Here is a 19,095-nt window from a genome sequence, read left to right on the forward strand (position 1 = left end):
TAATATTGTTTACCTTGTATCGCTAGGTTGTTTGGTGAGTCTAAATTTTCGCGTTTTGACTAAAATGCGAGAAAATTACATTTCACGATCTGGGGTTAGGGTAGCATATGTTGTTATTCTGAGACAAATGAAGAGTCTTAGTAAACATATTTTTTTTATATTTGTAAAAAGACCACTGTAAAATAAATTCTGCAAACATCATACATATCAAATAACTCATCAGAAAATTATGGCTTTAATCTACCTTGTCAACCCGACATAATTTTAAACTAATCCAATACGTTGTCAAATCGTTAGTAATTTTCGGGTGTATATTACTGTCTGTCTGGACTGTTAATTACTCAGTATCACAGTGTGTTGTCAAAGTCAGGTACGTTAAGCCTTAGATTAGATACTAATTGTTATAACCGACTTTGATTGAATATGTGATATTTATGAACTATAAAATCATGATATGTATACCTTTTGCAATCCATACATTTGTGAATTCAGCAAACTTTGTCCGGACGTAGAATCGCTGATTTTGGGCAAAAAGACAAGATCATTCATAGATACAATTATTTTCATTTGACTTTATTTATATTTTTTATATTTGATAGTTCGTTACACTAATAAGAAACATATTTTATTACTAAGATTTGTCCTCGATGTAGTTCAGGAATTTTAATAGTTGCTAGATAAAAACTATTATGTTTCAGGTTTTCTTACCTACCCTAGTCTTTACCTCCATCCCCAGTTCTATCAGTTTTATCACATTACTTCAAAACAATATGAATAAGGAAGTAAGTTTTTATTCATTCAAACAATTTGTGTACCCAGCGGTTGTTATTACAACTCTGAATTTGACACTTAGTTAGTACCAAGATATATAAAAACAAATTAACTAGCAATAATATGGAAAACAAGATTTCTAGCAAACTTAAAGTAGGAAATATATTGCTTATTTCCTTCAAAAAAATAAATAAATAAAGATAAAATGAAAAATATATAAAAAAAAAAAAAAAAAATACCACCGGCCTACCCTATTTTTGACATTTTAATGTATAGCCAAGAATTTGTTATTGTCATAAATTCGCTAGTTGTTTCTCTAATTGCTCGTCAATGCTAAAAGTATGGAGAGAGCCTGTGTAAGATTTAAGAATTGTTCGAAAATTCAAATTCAAAATATCATATTTTATCAATAAACACACAATATATGACTGGCAATTTGAGTTGTGTTGTTGTTTAATTTGACGCCTATCCAAATTATCTTTGTTAGATTCTTTGAACATAGCTAGTTCATGTATTTACTAAATTAATTGATGAAATTAATTTTATGACATCTAAAGTTATATTTACATCTCTTAACATGAAAATGTTGTTAGTATGGACACTGACTTCATAGAATGTTTAGATTTTTAACTTATTAAGTATCGTGTTTTTATCAGTAAATAATCTATGTCTATAACTACAATGTAACGAGTTGTTAAATGTCAATCAACTTTACTAGCCAAGGGCATTAAAAGCGATCTCCTTCTATAGAGAGTATCTTGTAAACACCCTTAGCTAGCGAAGTTGTATGTCAATGGGATGTTATCTACTACTATTATATATCACATCATCGCTACTCCAGGAGTTAATATCACTTACGTCATCTCCACCTCTGAAACATATCATAACAAAACTAATTATTTGTAGACCTGTGTTTGGTCAGTTTATTTTTCCTGAACTGCCTTAATATTTATTTTGAGATAGTCCAGGGGTGTATATAACGTCAGTGATAGTAACCCCTATAGTATCGAGGATGCATTTATCATAATCCACGTTATCTATAGGAATGGGGAAAAAGTCCTACAATCTTTTTATCTGTGTTTACTAATGTTTACGAGGGAGATATCACTATGTACATTTTATTTAGGTCTATTGGTGACATCGCCGATCGGTACTGGTGATAATATGTTAAAGACGTTTAATATCAGTTACGATATGAAGTTTAATCATTGTGAAGTATTCGTTTGATCACATGATCATTGAGCGACGATCTAGTAGCTTGCCTTCGAGATGGGTTTGTGTGACGGAGTGATTTAATTTGAGTCCAATGCTTTATTCTTATAAAACTCAACAAAAATGCAAACTGAAGGACACTTTGATTGGTGCAAATATGTCATGCTTGAGTGAATGACAAGTCGTCCGTGTAAGTAACTAGATTTATATCGGGTGGTGTTATACAAACTATGATGGCGACAGTAGGTGGTTCGGAGGATTTCACGATATGTTCAATATGTGATCAGACATTCACATCACCGAAATACTTACCGTGTCTCCATACATTCTGTGAACATTGTCTACAAGAATGGCTAGAATCGCAATTAGAAAAAGGACATTGTGGCCCTATTCCGGTATTCCTGTGTCCAATTTGTCGTGCTGAGACACGCCTACCGAGCAAAGCAACGACATCTACAAGAAGTGAATGGGCAAGTACTTTTCCTAGCAATATCATGATTATTTCACTGATAAACAAAACTAGGATAAAAGGACAAAATAAATCCTGTGATTTTTGTAATGAAATGAAGAAAGACCAACCAGCTACTATGTGGTGTGTACAGTGTTCGGAGGCCTATTGTGACGATTGTACAGAAGTTCACAGAGTGATGAAGGCCACTAGAAAACATAGACTGATAGGATTAGAGGAAGTTATCAGCGACTTAAAGTGTATCGCGATAGATGAAGTGTGTTACGAGCATATAGAAGAAGTTTTGACATTGTTCTGTGTTGACCACAACCAGGCATGCTGTACAGTGTGTGCAGTTACATTACACAGGAATTGTCGAAAGGTTGTAGACCTCACTCATGAAGCAGGTGATGTAAGAAATAAAACCGACTTTACTGCACTTTTAAAGACCCTGAATGGTGTCGAAAAAGACATTCAGAACCGTTCCAAGACTATTCAGGAACAGTTGTCTTTATTGAATAACAAAAAGCTAGAAATTGAGAGATCTGCTAAGGATCTAGTGGATACTCGAATTGCTCATATAAAAAAATTGTATGACGTTTTTCTGAAAAAGCTATCAAACGAGCATTCACAACTAGTGAATCCATTAGAAATCGCCAAGAAAAAGTGTATCTTGCAACAGCAATTGATCGGTAATTCCAAATCTGTACTTGAGGAATCCTGGCAAAATCACGCAGCAGACAAAGAGTTGTTTCTTCAAGTAAAAAAGGCAGAGGCAATGTGTAAAAGGAGTAAGACAGTTATCAGCAATGAAATGCCTACAATGACACATCCAGAATTGAATTCTTCTTTTTCGAATGCTATTAAAGGTATCGAAGATATTAATTCTTTTGGTGGAGTGAATGCGTTTACAAACAAATGCCGCCATTGTGTGAAGAAACTTAAATGGTCAATGGACTGTGGATGTTTTGATGTTACTAAAGAGTACATGCGAAGGGAGCTCGAACTCGATACACATCTGAGAGGGAGAGCCAGACGGTACTAAATTATAATTTCAACCAATTACTCATATAATACGAATATAGGGTAGTTTGTCCCGATTATTGATACTTAACGATGAACTTATTGCGTTATGGAGATTTAAGACAAAAATCTGGGTGTACTCTTAATAAACCATCGATTACTAGAACCAAGCCACATATCAGGATGAAGCAAATTCATATACATTTTCCTTGTATTTAATTTCAAACTTATGTCTCTTCCCTCTTTATCCTTTATCATTGAATTCAATTTTAATAGTTGTATATCGGGAAATAAACCACAATTATTTGTTAATTCTTCTCTAATTAAGGCATTATTATGATAGGTAATGGAATTAGCATATCTAAAATTATTTCATTTTTTTCTGCGAGAATACTGTGTTTTGCATTGATTGATCACCGATGACGGCATAAGGTTATTTTGACAGATAAATCCAGATGGAAAAATGCTGCAGGCAGTAGGCATTTCAAACGGTAGCGATTGATCGTTAAGGTATGTGCAAGATGAGCACCCTTAAAGTGATGAGCAAAGGACCATTAGAACATTAGTATGCAGCGCTTTGTTGAAACGTTTTGGGACAAAATTCATTTTCTATTGCGTTCATTATTATGAGCCAGATAATAAAGCTGTGAATCGTCAGGGTCCCCGAGGCTGTTTAAAATGCAACCTTCTGGTGTCAAAAGTGGTTTATACTAACTGAAGGAAAACTATTCTGACCATACTTACGTCACTTACACAACTGTCATGTACATGTATATACAATGAAAAAAAATCATGAAATGTAATATAGATCTACGCTGTTTAACGTATTCATCTTAAAAGCGTTTAATTTTGGTCACCGCTACGAGTATTTGAGTCGAGCTATTAATCGCTTTGTCACGAAGCTTGAGTCATCACAACAGGGAGTTCCCTGGACACAAAATAGCACTAGAAAAAAGTATTAATAAAATCCAAGGATTATGTATCATTCATATCATAACACATTATTTTTGCTTTGTTTCTCGATTTTGGCTTTTTCTGACATTAAAAATCAACTCAGATGTTAATGGCAGACATAATTCCATGGTGTGGTAAAAGTCTCAGAATTTGAGATATTGAAACCTCACAACGGATTATTTATCCGAAAATCCTTTGTACCATGTTTCAGTTTAATTTTAAACAAACATTGCAATGTTATATGCTTGTTATAAAAAGCTTACTCGAGTTTAGCATGGTTTGTGTTTGGATCAATGTGATATGAACACATCCTTTAAGCAATTTTGAACAAACATAACGGAGTCTATTTTTACAGATCAAAATTTTCGTGATATTAACTTGAATGGAAGAAATTAAATTTTGAGCGATTTATATTTTGCGATCTGGCTTTCAGGGTTTATATAATTCGATCATTTATCAATATTTCGCGGATCAAATTCTTGGCATCATAGGAATGTTCCGCGAAATCACGAAAATATTATCTCCGTGAAAATACCGGTTATACGGTAAACAAGGAGGAACTTTTAATTTGACATTCAGCCCCAAATATTGCTATGTTTCTGAAAATAGCAAGTCCCTTTAAAAAAATGTTGAAACCTTAATCTATTTCCAGCTGTAGAAAATTAAAGCTTTTTGTTAGTCAACATACACCTTGCATGTTAGAATAGCAATAGTCAGACCCATTGTACTGATTTTTACTGATAGTCTCATTAATAGATGTGATTTCTATTGTATCTTGTTTTGTCTTATTTTAGTTACATATTAAAACAATATATTTATAAATCATACTTGATTTTACTTATTGATATATTCCTTTATACTAAATACATTTTATATCTAACTCGACGTGTGCGAGACCATCTATTCAGCTCAACACGTATCCATGTATAAAGAAAGTCAATAATTATTAGTCATAATATTAAAATATCATTTCAATAGATATTTACCGTAAGTAATGTTTTGACGACGTTTCGTTTCGAATCTCGGTCTGGTAAACCGCTTATCCAATCACAGTCAATCATGTAACAAAAGCTTATCCGGATGTGTCAACGAAGTTAGGTTTTCCGTTACCATCTAGATGTATATAATTAGTGATATCTACCAATGTGTCTGTAATAGTTTGCACACTAAGACTGAACGAATCTTTTGAAAGCTATCGGCCCGTTTGCTATTTGTTTAAAAAGAAAACAGTCGTTTACTGATTATCGTGTCTGAAATAGTCATTCAAAATCTACCAATAACCTGACAAGTTTTAAACGTTTTTCAACAAAAAATATTGAAACATCGTATTCACCGGATACAATATGGAAAATACTTCGATCTCTTTGTGTACCAAATGGAGTGAAACTAATGGGTTTTCTGGAGAGTTACGGTTTGACTTTTGTGTATTTACGTTTATGAGTCTGCTTTCTACCTTGGGAACACTTAAATATGGGCCAGGTTTCATTGAAATGGTACTAAAATCAGTGTCCGACACCGTCTTGTTCTGTGACAATTATCTACCGGAAGAAGCAACGCCCAGCTATTATGAATGTAGAAAAGAGAACGGAATGGCATTGGGGTATTGTATAATAGCTTTAAATGAATCGGAAAGTCAAAGATTTTGGAATTGCTTTGACGCAGTGAAACACTATCAAGCTAACAACCCGGACACACAAATTACAAAATGGCGTTTTCAAGAAATCTATTGCGAAGGAGATAGGAACAATTATTTTTGCAAGGAATATTTTATAATTAAAGCGATTGTGTTCAGTATTGAGAATATCTTTATGGACAATCCTGTGAAGTCAGTTTTCTTTGCTTACATGTTACCAGTATTAGGATTTGTGACTATAGTATTTAACGGATTGATCCTTTTTATCCTGACTACACGGATGACATCAAACCGTAACGTCCTGCTTTTACGCTCGAAGGCCCTATTTGACACGCTGACATTTGTATGCCCATTGCCCATCACTTTAAGGTACATAACTTTCCGGCAAAACGACGATTTTCTGCCTTACACAATGTGTATCATTATACAACTTTTTGTGGACATATTACCTTCAATGTTCCATAGAATCTCAATGTTTGTTACCATGGCAATGGCTTTTCAAAAGTATTTCATAATATCCTTCCCTATGAAAGTTAATATATATTTCAGAATGAAATACATTTATATGTACATCGTGATAAGTGTCATATTCACCATGTCTGCATATTTACCGAACATCATCGTACTTTGTAACATGACGTCACTGCGCCCCCAATCTAAGTATGACTATGACATTATAATCGAAACGATGACTATAATGTTACCAGAAGATAGTAGCTACTGGATGAAGACAGTGGATAAGATTGGCGTGTCACTCCAAACACTTCTTCTACAATGCGCACCATGCTTCTTTCTATTACTGTTTGAGATGATGGGGATCCGTCGCAGCAAGGCGTACATCAACAACACAAGAGAATTACATGCAACGAGTGATCCGTCCACATCCTCAGCTACTCTTACACAAGTGGTCCATATGTCGATGGCTAATGTTAGTATCTTTCTTGTGGCTGAGCTACCAAATGCATTTGTTATGGTTTACATCGCTATATCCGATTTTTCAAAAACCAAACCTGGAGAAACATTATATATACTATCAACCATATTGAATACAATGACATGGTTGTCTGTTTTGAGTAACTTGTTTGTATGTATTTTCTTTTGTAAGCAGTTTAGATCTGCTTTCTTCGATGCTATTATCTGTTCAAAATGTAAATTCCATTGTAAGAAACTTTTTTAATTAAAAAATAAAGATTAATTATAAATGCAAATTTCCCGAATGATGTTTATGAACCAAATTTGATGTAATCCATCAACTGTGTTATGACAGGCGGACAATTTCAAGAACTTCCAACTATTTCCTCTGTAAGGCCCTGCCCTGTGCCCCCTGGGGGTGGCGAGGGTTGAGAGTCATCATTTATGCATTTGATTCCTTTCTCAAATATAATTAGATGTGAATCCATCATCTATTTTATGCTTATTAGCCATTTAAAGGACTTCCTATTTCCTCTCTTGGATGATCCCGTCCCTCTGTTGCTAAGGAAAGTGGGGGGAAGGGGGGGGTGGATTTATTAATAATTTTATCCCCTCCATCCATGAATAGTTCTGACTACATAGGGGAATGTTAACTAAACTGATTCTATTTTGGGTATGTTTCAAAGCTTCGAATCTATCGAATCCAGCTGAAAATATGATAATTATAGATTATCATTAGATAAAATATTGAACTTGCATGACTCCTGTGGTTATCAACAAATCATAAGACTATTTCCTATGTGGAAATTAATATTCTACCCTACGGTCATACTTTATCATATTATGATATCTGTAGTTATTTTTAACCGTAAAATTATTTGCAGTCACCATCCCTATTGACAACATTTAGAAGAATATGGAGTCATTTTAAAAACATAATCTAGAAATTAGTATGTTTTTATAAAGTTAGTAGATTTTCGTTGGTAAATTGTGTCCAGGTTAGGCCTATATTCTGACTATATTTATGAATTAAAATGATCGAACTTTTCCCATTACTGCTTGTTCGTATAGGTAAGCTACAGATGAAAGTGATAAATTAAGTAAGACACTTGTATGATACAGACTATAATTACACATCCTTTAGTGTTTGTGCTTATTATTATAGAATGTAGACGTAGCAGGAACACTAAAATTACAACACAATTCAAATTGCTGGCCGTAGTATTGTGTTTATTGATGAAATATGATATTATAATATGAATGGTCAAAAACCTCTACACAGTCATTGTCCATACGCAGAACACGAGTAACCAGAGGCTCAAACTTTTATTGTAAATTTCTGAATAGTATAACACTAATCTTGGCTAGACAATAAAATACCAAGGTTCTTCTACTGGTATAATATGTTACGTTATTCAATGTCCATATAGAGCAAGTTTGACATTTTAGATAAGTCCAAATATATACACGTATGCATATCTCAGCGTATATGACTAAAACAACAGGATAGGTTGGTTTTTATTTATTTATTTGTGAAAGGGAATAAGCAATATATCCCATGCTTTAGGCTACTATTCTATGACTTTACTACTAAGTAATATATTTCATGGTTTAGGTTAACTAGAAATATTTTATTCCTCATTATTGTGATTAAACTTTATATTGGTACTACGCAAAGGTAAACATCAAAGTTAAAATATTCAATAACAAATGTTTTGAACACAAATGAAAGAGTGCGATACAACGTTAGGGTCAAAGGTAAAACCCAGGGTAGACACGCGTAACTGAAACATACATTGTTGGTGGAGACATTGATTTTTCACTTACAAATCCCTGTAATACGTCAAAAACTATACAGCTGAGTTATAAAATATAATTCTGATTAGTGCATCGAATGAATTAAATATACAAAATATGAATAAAGTTGAGTCAAATGAATGAGTAACCAATAAGATGGCGTAATAGATGAAATAAACAACAGAAACAGATAAATACCATCGAAGACCTATTCGCCTACTGTAAAATCATTATATTCCAAGGGGTTTAATATTAGTGACTTCCGTTTTGTCCTTAAGCTACGATATTGCATCACCATAAAATTTGTTCTTTTTGGTACATGTAAAGATGTCAAAATGTATACATATGTCATGTTTTCATTTTTCATCAATATCATATGTTCAAACAAAGTCAGTTTACAACAATAAGTATTTAAAGATGTTCCATCGCCGATAGAGCATAAATGATGTTCATCATTTGAATAATAATTAATGTATAATCGTGTATACATAAGTATAATTAACACAAAAAATAACATAAAATCATTTATTTTGCTTTAGGTGCATGCACAATCAGTACTTCATTCCATATAGGATATAGTGCCACGGATTTTTTTTTTCGGGATGCAATTAATTATTTTTTCTATATTTTTAACTTGAAGTAAAATTATAAGCTCAAACTTTTCAGTGGTGGTAATTGAGTAAAGTAAGTGAATTTCGCAACTGAAGAAAAATACTCGTCTGCTCCTGTTTGAGTAGAGAAAAATACCATGTGTCAGCGGTGGAGCATCTTTAATCTAAGACTTAACACGCCTTACGTCGACAGTAATATACCTCTAGAAAATACAACGAAAAATTGTTTATAAGTATTGACATTCCAAACGCTATTTATTCATTCTAGGGTGTCCTATCACGTTTATTAGTTTCTTACTTAATGATCTGCTACCAACGAAATACATGATATGTAAGGTCACAACGAAACTGTCAAATTGTATCGCCTAAGAAGTGGCACTTCTCGGTTGTAATGTTTTGTAAGCAGTCTAAATAGGAGATGACCTGGCCTGATACCAAAGGTGTCGGCGAGTTCCACGCTTACACCAGACATGTATCTATCATAATGTCTAGTGCCAGCGTATCTCAGGCTAATGCTAAATATGTCTCCTAAACAATCTTTCAAGCGCACACAGTAAAGGACACTGGATATGGCCGTACAAACCGGATGACGTAAATATCTCTCAGGATGTCAACAACGTTACATGATGGCATGTTTACAATCAGCGAATTTCAAATAACACTATGTCAATAACTCATGTATAATTCATCTAATCTTAACCATTTAAATATAAAACTATATAACAAACAATGTTACGGTTAAACGTCCACTTAATCATTGCCGAACGTATAAAACACCTTTAAGTACAGAAAACAAATTAAGATACATTTCAAGACCAGTGTAACCTAGAGCTTCTGCTTCACATTCTGAATACATATATATTTATACGAGAGCACTATGAAAAATAGAGCTGTTGAACATGTACTGAACTCATAAAGATTTTCTTATTCATCTTGTGTATCAAGATGAATGCACAAATTTCTCCCCAAAACTTATGATTATTTAAATTATATATAGGATCTCACATGAGTGCTCATTTCATATGAGGTTTTATGAAACGAGTCTAAGAAGTTTTTATTTTTGCGAGCCTTGGCGAGCAAAAATTAAAACTTCGAGACGAGTTTCATAAATTTCATATGAAATGAACACAAATTTAAGATACTTTTTATCACATAACTACAAATACCTACATAACAAAGAATTTCACGTCAAAATGTATTCTGAAAATCCAGCAGAGGCCGCCATTTTGTCCCGCCGTTATCGTAATCCTGACGTCACGTCATTTTGCCTGACTTCATTGTATTGCTCCAGGTCATATTACACTAGTGACATACGGAAAAATATTACACGGGCGAAATCACTGGATATCAGGCAGATTATGTGATAAATTGTATTCCATTTTATTGTAACTATACCTTATTATACCCGGTTATTTTGGCGAGGATAATGTTCGCGAACACTGCTGTGATAGCAAAAGTTTGATTCGGAAAATGTCTTTTTTATTTAAACCATGAAAGCCAGATCATGAAATTTCAAAAATTGCTAAAATTCAATTTTCTCGTTTTAGATTAAAATCACGATTTTTTTTTACTCATCTACAAAACCGGCAATACGGTGTAGTAAAAAGTATTTGTAATGAAATCCTACTATGCAATATCAGAATACCACGTAACAACTTATATATTCAACTGGTAATAGTCATCTAAATCAGTAGAGAAATCATCATAGACATTGTCTACTATTTGAGGTTTAATTTTCAGACATGGTGTTCAGAGGCCATTGCCGATAGACATTGAATGGATGCGATCGATTTTTCTTCCGACCATCGCTAGGACTTTGTGGCCTAGACGTACAAACATCTGTATAATTACAGACGTTACCGAAAGAAGAGACTCTTTTTAACTTTTCAAAATCTGGTGAAAAAGAGCATTTGATATGTTGTGGTGTCATTTTAGACATTTTAGTTTCGATGAATACCTTACTGTCTTTAAATTTTCTCTCAGTTCTCTTCACTTGGAGAAACAATTCGGTGTCTGCACTGTGATCTCGAGATTTTTCAAGAACTTGTCTCAAGTTCTTTATCGTCCCTTTTTGTAGAGAGCATTTTTCGGCTGCGGTATTCAGTTCACTCACCGCACGTGCATGCACGCCAGACACTTCTTGTAGGAAACGACTACGTATAACATTCATATGAGCAATAAGAGAATCTGCCAGTTCATTAGCAGACCTCTCGATGTCCTCCTTTTCCCTGTCTAATTTCGACAAGTTCTCCTGAATCATTCCCGAGGTTTTTCCAATTTCTTTTTCGCTTTTATTTAAATTCCCCAACAAATCAGAAAATTCCTGTTTGTTTTTAACATCCTTTGCTGCTTCGGAAAGTTCCAAAACATTGTCACACTTCCTATGACAAGTCGCTCCACAAAGTGTACAGCATGGTTGGTCGTGATCTACGCAGAATAGCTTGATCACTTCTTCAGAGTGTTCGTTACACATTTCATCGGCTGAAAGACTCTTCAAGTCACGGAGGACATCACATAAACTGACCAGTCTATGTTTCCTAGAGGCCTTCATCGCCCTGTGTACTGTTGAACACTCGCCACAATAGGCCTCCGAACACTGCACGCACCATTGCGTAGCTGGCATGTCTTTATCCATTTCATTACAAACATCACATGCTTTCTTCTCTTTCTCTATCAGAGATTTGTCTATCAACGTAATAATTATGTGATTGTTAGGAAACATACTTGCCCATTCAGCTTTATTATATACGTTTGCATTGTTCGGTAGTCGTGTCTCAGCACGACAAACTGGACACATGAATACACTTTTTTGTAGCCCTGAATTCACTTGCGATTCTATCCATCCCTGTAGACAGGGTTCACAAAATGTATGAAGACAAGGTAAATATTTCGGTTTTGTAAATGTCTGAAGACAAATTGAACACACTGTTAAGTCCTCTGGGTCACTGGCTTCCGCCATGTTTCTGATATTACTTCCTTCTGCATATGAACAACTGTTGCCACACAAATATGACTAATATTTACTTAAAGAATTATGTCACGTGATTGTTTATCAATGTTAAAAATCTTGTTAGAGTAAATTCTCTTAAATAATCATAAAATAGATAAATTACAAAATAAATCATTCTTATTCAAATCTGTAACCGATATATAAAATCTTGTTTTAGTGAGACATTTCAAGAAGGAAATTGAAATATTTGGCCGTTACAAAGCCGAACTTTCATCGCTGTTATTTATCACTAAAGCACAACATACATCAAAGGTGTAAAATGTATATATCATGTTGAAATACACCAGTATGCACAGAGGGCATTCAAATAACTAGTTCTTTACATATCAACAATAAATTGAGTTTTCGTTTTTTGCATTTTGAAACTACCCTCGCACATAAACTAAAAATAACACCTCTTTAAATCAATGTATTGATCGGTATCCAAAACAAGGAGAAATGTTATAGGTAGCAGGTAAGTTATATCAGTAATGTATCGGTTTATGACATAATTAGAAGACAACTCTACTTAATACTAGTTACTTAAGTGAATATAAACATTATCTATACTTTACTTTAGTATCTATACGTTAAATGAATTCAGAGCAGGTAGCTCAAAAGGTTACATTGTATTTTACAGGAAAAGTTCATAAAATAGGACAAACTAGTTTTAGTAGAAAACATTTACTGCGATAAAAAAATATCCAGGGGCCTGTACCGCCGTTCATCTTGATATTACAATGTTTATTGCAAAAAAAAATCAAATATATTTTCAAAGAATTTACAATTATTGATTGATTTATCGAGAAAAACCAATCTTGTTATCGCAGTGACCACTGTATGGTAACGGGATCCGGCCCCGGTTGTTTGGTATCTACTTCCGGAAAAATCGTACCCAAACAAATGAGAGGGGTACGTGCTAAATCGCTTTAAAAACTCGATATTATTTCATTTGTTTATTGAAACCTATCAAAAATTAGAACAGTGAAAGCTTAACATTTTAATATGTCCAACCATTGTATGTGAAAATGAGCATAAAGTCTCTCAGTTTGTATTCAAACATGTAACCTGGATGGTATTTCCATGCAAAACTGAGAATAATGTGTGAGAATGAACATATCTCAAGATAATGATGCATTTCTTTAAGGTAAGATGTTGAAGGAAGAAATAGGATAAAACAAAAACTATCTATCACTTCAAATTTATCATAAATACATCCTGTGTGCCATAATCGATGATGTTTTGTGAGCATGTTATGACTATAGTGTACGTGTTTGGTACGTAAAAAAAATCCGGTTTGGTATTCATTAGTATACGGTTTGGTAAAAGAACCTGGTTAAAAATTTAAATCTCAAATAAAAACATGGGATAAATTAAGGAAAGTATTATCATTTCGCGCAGTCAAATTAGCATATTACACAGCAAGAGCCGATACATAATTACCATCATAGAAATTTGTGATCCTGTGTTTGGTAGCTGTAATACATATACATTAATTAGCTTCGTCATATCAAAGTATATATCGGGGAAAGCCGGAAAAAACACCACACCCTATAACTAGAATGCAACAATTAATTATTAAGCATTGTAAATACAAGACAGGTCTTAGACACTTGTATACTTCCATACTCATGCGTAATGTTTACTCGTGATATTTTTTATGGTTATTATGTAATTTCATTCAACCAAAGGAGAGGAGACACATTATCTTTGTGTTCTATTTACAGATACGCATGTTATTACATATAAAATTAATATCGATAAGATTTCTTTCGTGCGTCCTTTTTTGCTCGTTCGTTACATTGATCGTTTGTTCGTTCCTTCAGTAAATCGGATTTAATTATCCCCTGCAACGAGTTTTCTGTGTATATATCAGTCAAGTGCCCTAGTTGTGCCTTTTGCTATTGCAAACCTTCCATTTTGGATTTTTTTTTTTGTAGTCTTGGAAACTAGTCGAAAATACCAAATTACTGTTTATTTTTGTCAGCTGGTTCTTTTTCTTCAGTTTTACAATACACACATTAATAACTCTTACTTTGAGCTTGATATCTGGGTTTTCATACCAACTGTGAAGCGCGAGGATTATGCCACGCTTTATTTGCGGCTCCCTGTTTGTGATTCAAATTTAACTAGGTTGTTATACCAAACCGTATACTAATGGATATACCAAACCGGAATTTTGTGCGTACCAAACACGTACACTCTAGTCATAACATGCTCACTAAACATCATCGATTATGGCACAAAGGATGTATTTACGATAAATTTGAAGTGGTAGATAGTTTTTGTTCTATCCTAATTCTTCATTCAACATCTTATCTTAAAGAAATGCATCCGATATCTTGAGATATGTTCATATTTTCACGCATTTTTCTCAGTTTTGCACGGAAATACCATCCAGGTTACATGTTTGAATACAAATAAGGAGGCTTTATTCTCAATTTCACATGCAACTGTTGGACATATTAAAATTTTAAGCTTTCAATGTTCTTTTTTTATAGGTTCCAATAAACAAATGATATACTATCGAGTTTTTAAAGCGATTTAGCACGTACCCCTCTCATATTTTCCGAAAATAGATACCAAACAACCGGGGCCGGATCCCGTTACCATACAGTGGTGAAGTCAGGAGGTTGTATTGCATGGGTAGCCATGAGATATAGCCTCAGCCGACATGAGAATACTGAATGAGAAAAACTAGTATTACATCCAACCCGTAGTATAAGAGAAAAAAAACAACACATTTTTCTCACATATCCTATGATTTATGAATTTTTCCTGCAAGTAATATGTTTTTCTGCTTCCGGGTTCGGTCTTTAAGGTCATTTTTATGGCATTAAATGTCATTTTAACCATTTTGATGACACAATAAATCTTTCTTACCAAGTATCTTATCACTTTTGCAGTCAACACATATCGTGAAGAGATTTATAGCCATGGCCATGTCTATGCGACACAAGAAGTTTTAACTGAGAACAACTCTAAGACATTTTCTAAATGCGATGCATGTCCGTTGTTTATCATGGTTTTGAAGTATTTCATTTTTTTAAATGTTTGCCTTCACCATTCTCCCAATGATTGACAAAACTTGCAATCATTTGAAATTAAAAAAAAAAAAAAAAACAAAAAAAAAAAAAAAAAAACATTTTTCTTAACACAAAGATCAAAACTTAATTTCAGAATTGTAACATTTCAATTTAATAGTTTCAGATATATTTTCAAGGTAGCCATTATACAAATGGAACTTCACAAGTCCAGCATTTCAACGTGCCATTTGTGCAGAAAAACTTGCAACAGACCAAAATACCTTTCATGTCTTCATACCTTTTGTGAAAGCTGTCTGCATAATTGGATTGTCTCAGAAGTGAAAGAACCAGCCAGCAAATTGCCCTTCAAATGTCCCTCTTGTGATATAGATACAGATCCTCCAGTTGGCTGGACAATCAACAATGTGTCACAATGGGCTAGTCTTTATCCCGATGATCATTTGATGCAATCGTGCATTGACCGCGAAGAGATACGAAATGGAACTAAAAGTTGTAATATATGTAAGGTGAGTTCTGTTATTTCGAAAGCCAATCCATTGGTGTAGGCATTGTAGCGAAGGATATTGCGATTCCTGCAAAGCCGTACATACAGCCATGAAGATTTCCAAAAATCACGAAATCGTTCCTGTGTATCAAGCGTTAAATGTTCACTCGCGAAACACCCCGATTGAACCATGTAGTAAACATCCAGAAGAGGACATCCGGTTGTTTTGTGTTGATCACGATAAACCATGTTGTGCACTTTGCTCCATGGTAGATCACCGCCGTTGTAAAAACGTGATTAATCTGCTGGAAGCAGCAACGAATTCAAAGTCTAAAAAAGAATTGACAAAAGAAACAAAAAGACTTAAGAGATATTTGAATGAAACTCATTACGTGGAATTCAAATCCACTCAAATAAGCAATGAGCTTACGCAAGAGCGGTTACATTTAAAAAGAACAGCTGAAGAATTTGTTCATAGAATATGTCATCGAATGAGGCGCCTTCTTCGAGACTATAATACCAAATTGGATAAAACTCACGCAAATGCAGTGGCAGAATTGGCTATGGCCAGAGAGTATGCTGTGAAAGAGCAGAGGTTCTTAAGAAACGCATTAAATCGTTTCGAATGCACATCAATTTCAGAAGAACAAGCATTCCTCTGTCTGAAAAGTACTATAGCGAAGCACAAGAGTGATACTAAAATAATGATCATTTCAGAACAGATGCGAGACAAAACATTAAGACATTCTGAACCACCAGATGTGCAGGAGTTACTGTGTAAATGCCTAAGTGTTGTCAGCCTAGGTGACGTAACTGCAGAGGACAGGGAGGTTCCACATTCGACGTCACGAACAATACACGATGTGAACAAATGGTTTATCAACAGCCAGACGACCAAAGTGGCACAGAATACCGCTTGCTTCTATTCGAAAAACTGTATCATCATTGCCTGTTTTGAAGACAAAAAGATATATTCATACGACTCCAACGGATCGCAGACGTCAGTTATAAATGTACCACATAGACCATTTGCAGTAGCCGTCATCGGATCAAGCATCATCGCCACCTTTCCGGAAGCGAACACTGTTTCTATGTTTGACTTGAAACCGCGTGACCAGATCGGAAGCTGCAAACTAAGTTACAACCTTCAAAACACATGTTATGGAATATCTGCAGTTCCAGATCATATTGACAGCACGGCTGTTGTAGTGTGTGATAACATGCTCGTGATCGTCGACGCTGAAGTGGGTACAGAAACAGATAAAGTACTTCTACACATAGACGGATACCGCCAAGTGATCGTCGACAAGAGTTTTCGGGCTTTCGTCACCAACTCGAACAATCATCGAGTTGTGTGTGTTAACCTTGCAACAGGTCAGCACCTGTTTACATTTAACGACTACTCTATCCTGAAGTACCCATGTGGTATTTCACTGGATCCTTTAGGAAACGTGTATGTGGTAGGAGCTCTCAGCAAGAATATAGTGAAACTTACCACTGATGGGAAGTACGAGGACATTGGGGTTGTCTCTTAGTAATCGACTGTTCCATCCTCATGACGTGGCGTTCAAGAGAGACAGCTTTGATTTTATTGTTACAAATGATGTTGATGTTTGTTTATTTACATACAAATGAGATTTCTTTGCGAGTTGTCCAGGCAATAAGACAATAACGATTGAATTTCTGGATTAGCTTGTGACGTATTTCTTGTGCCGATTCAGATTTCAGAAAAATATTGTTTTCCTTTAGTATCGGTCAGGCACATATGTAAACTGTATGAAATTATCGAAGACCACATTAGATTAAGATCGCCCATCCATGACTGTTTCCGTAATGTAGTACATTGTACAGTTGGATAATAGCCGTTGGTTTACGAAATAATGTCGAACCAAGTCTGTTTTAAAATCTACAGTCGGCATTGATACTAAATAATTACTTTTCTATATGGTCGAATCGGATGTCGTTATATTTTCTTTCTTTTTTTTTTACGGGTCAAAAAGCTATTTTAAGTATGAAAGACTAAACAGATGAACCATTTATCTACATGTAAATTCTATTTACTTCTATTTTCTAGGCAGGAGACCAATTCCATTTAAGCAGTTTTTGAATTTCTGTATGCGAGTAATGAATTAGTTAATCCATTCTGGCTTCCATACTGTACTTGCAATGGTTTTATGACCCATGAAAAAAAAATCTTACTGCTAATAGAAAGTGACTCTGACTTAGTGTTAATTGTATAAAAATATTTGTATTCAAATATTTCACACATCACCATCAATGCTACGTATCTAGTTTGTTCTACAGTGCGAGCACACATTTTTGTTTGATTATGTACATTGCTTAAAATTTGACTTGAGTAGGACTAAATAATAATGTACATGTAGTTAATTTGCACAACCTTCATATACCATAAATGAAGAATTTAGTGAAGCTACACAACAACCACTTCCAACTACATAATTTAATGACATTAAATTTCAAGAGGGTTGAAATTTTACAGAAATTTTATTTAACATAAATTTTGATTCTGCAAATTTTCAACAAATTATAACAATCATTCTCACAAATGTCCCCATAGCTCTCTCCTAAAACAAGAGCTGTTGGAGAACAGCAAAGCTCGCCTATTCAGAAGAAGTTGATGTTCAAGTATTTACTATTTAAACATGGAAATATGACAAATTAACACTCAAAAACCCCTTAAGGGCCCCAAAATGGTTGTAATATCACGTTCAGCATCCATACACATTAGGAAAATAAAATAATAAACATTTATGATAACTCAAGCTTAAATAATTTACGAAACAGAAACTTGCTCAAAAACTTTAATGGGAAATGGGATGCCAACGCTGACGCCGACGCCGGGGTGACAACATTAGCTCCCCCCTATTCTTCGAATAGGCGAGCTAATGAAGTAGGGATACGAAATTTTGGGAAGAGCATTAACTTTTTGCCTCGTGAATAACTCTAAACCATTATATTCTTGGTATTGGTGTTTTAAAAGTTGAAGATTCCGTAAATCCAAGAAAGAACAATCACTGTATCTGACCCAATAAAATTGAGGGGGCACTTGCTTAATGGGACCAATTAAGATATGGACCTTTCACAAAATTATGGTGCAAAGTTAGTCTCAAATATAGTTGCAATAGAAATAAAACAATATATATGGTATTGAAATGTTAGAGTCTGCAATTGAATAAAAGTCTAAATTCAAAGT

The 19,095-nt window shown here is 34.3% G+C and overlaps 2 protein-coding genes across 2 annotated transcripts; one reads left to right on the forward strand and one right to left on the reverse strand.

The window, feature by feature from the left end:
* The first annotated feature begins 2,029 nt into the window (after positions 1 to 2,029).
* LOC138322262 (uncharacterized) lies at positions 2,030 to 18,958 on the forward strand. Its single transcript, XM_069266303.1, has 3 exons — positions 2,030 to 3,469; positions 6,591 to 6,969; positions 15,926 to 18,958. The coding sequence occupies exons 1-3, from the start codon at positions 2,214 to 2,216 to the stop codon at positions 17,414 to 17,416; spliced, it is 3,126 nt and encodes a 1,041-aa protein (XP_069122404.1). The 5' UTR covers positions 2,030 to 2,213; the 3' UTR covers positions 17,417 to 18,958.
* On the reverse strand, positions 10,210 to 12,332 carry LOC138321496 (E3 ubiquitin-protein ligase TRIM56-like). The gene has a single exon (XM_069265226.1). It carries the CDS (start codon positions 12,318 to 12,320, stop codon positions 11,091 to 11,093), a length of 1,230 nt encoding a protein of 409 aa, XP_069121327.1. The 5' UTR covers positions 12,321 to 12,332; the 3' UTR covers positions 10,210 to 11,090.
* Positions 18,959 to 19,095: the final 137 nt, after the last annotated feature.

The sequence above is a fragment of the Argopecten irradians genome, chromosome 4, assembly GCF_041381155.1.
Source record: "Argopecten irradians isolate NY chromosome 4, Ai_NY, whole genome shotgun sequence".
Classification (NCBI taxonomy): domain Eukaryota; kingdom Metazoa; phylum Mollusca; class Bivalvia; order Pectinida; family Pectinidae; genus Argopecten; species Argopecten irradians.

What these genes read in the sequence shown, in the direction of transcription:
- LOC138322262 (XM_069266303.1), top strand. Translation starts at nt 2,214, where the DNA reads ATGATGGCGACAGTAGGTGGTTCGGAGGATTTCACGATATGTTCAATA. An exon ending in CTGAGAGGGAGAGCCAGACG is followed by an intron (nt 3,470 to 6,590) that starts GTACTAAATTAT and finishes TATATATTTCAG; the next exon opens with AATGAAATACATTTATATGT. An exon ending in TCCATATGTCGATGGCTAAT is followed by an intron (nt 6,970 to 15,925) that starts GTTAGTATCTTT and finishes TTATTTCGAAAG; the next exon opens with CCAATCCATTGGTGTAGGCA.
- LOC138321496 (XM_069265226.1), bottom strand. Translation starts at nt 12,320, where the DNA reads ATGGCGGAAGCCAGTGACCCAGAGGACTTAACAGTGTGTTCAATTTGT.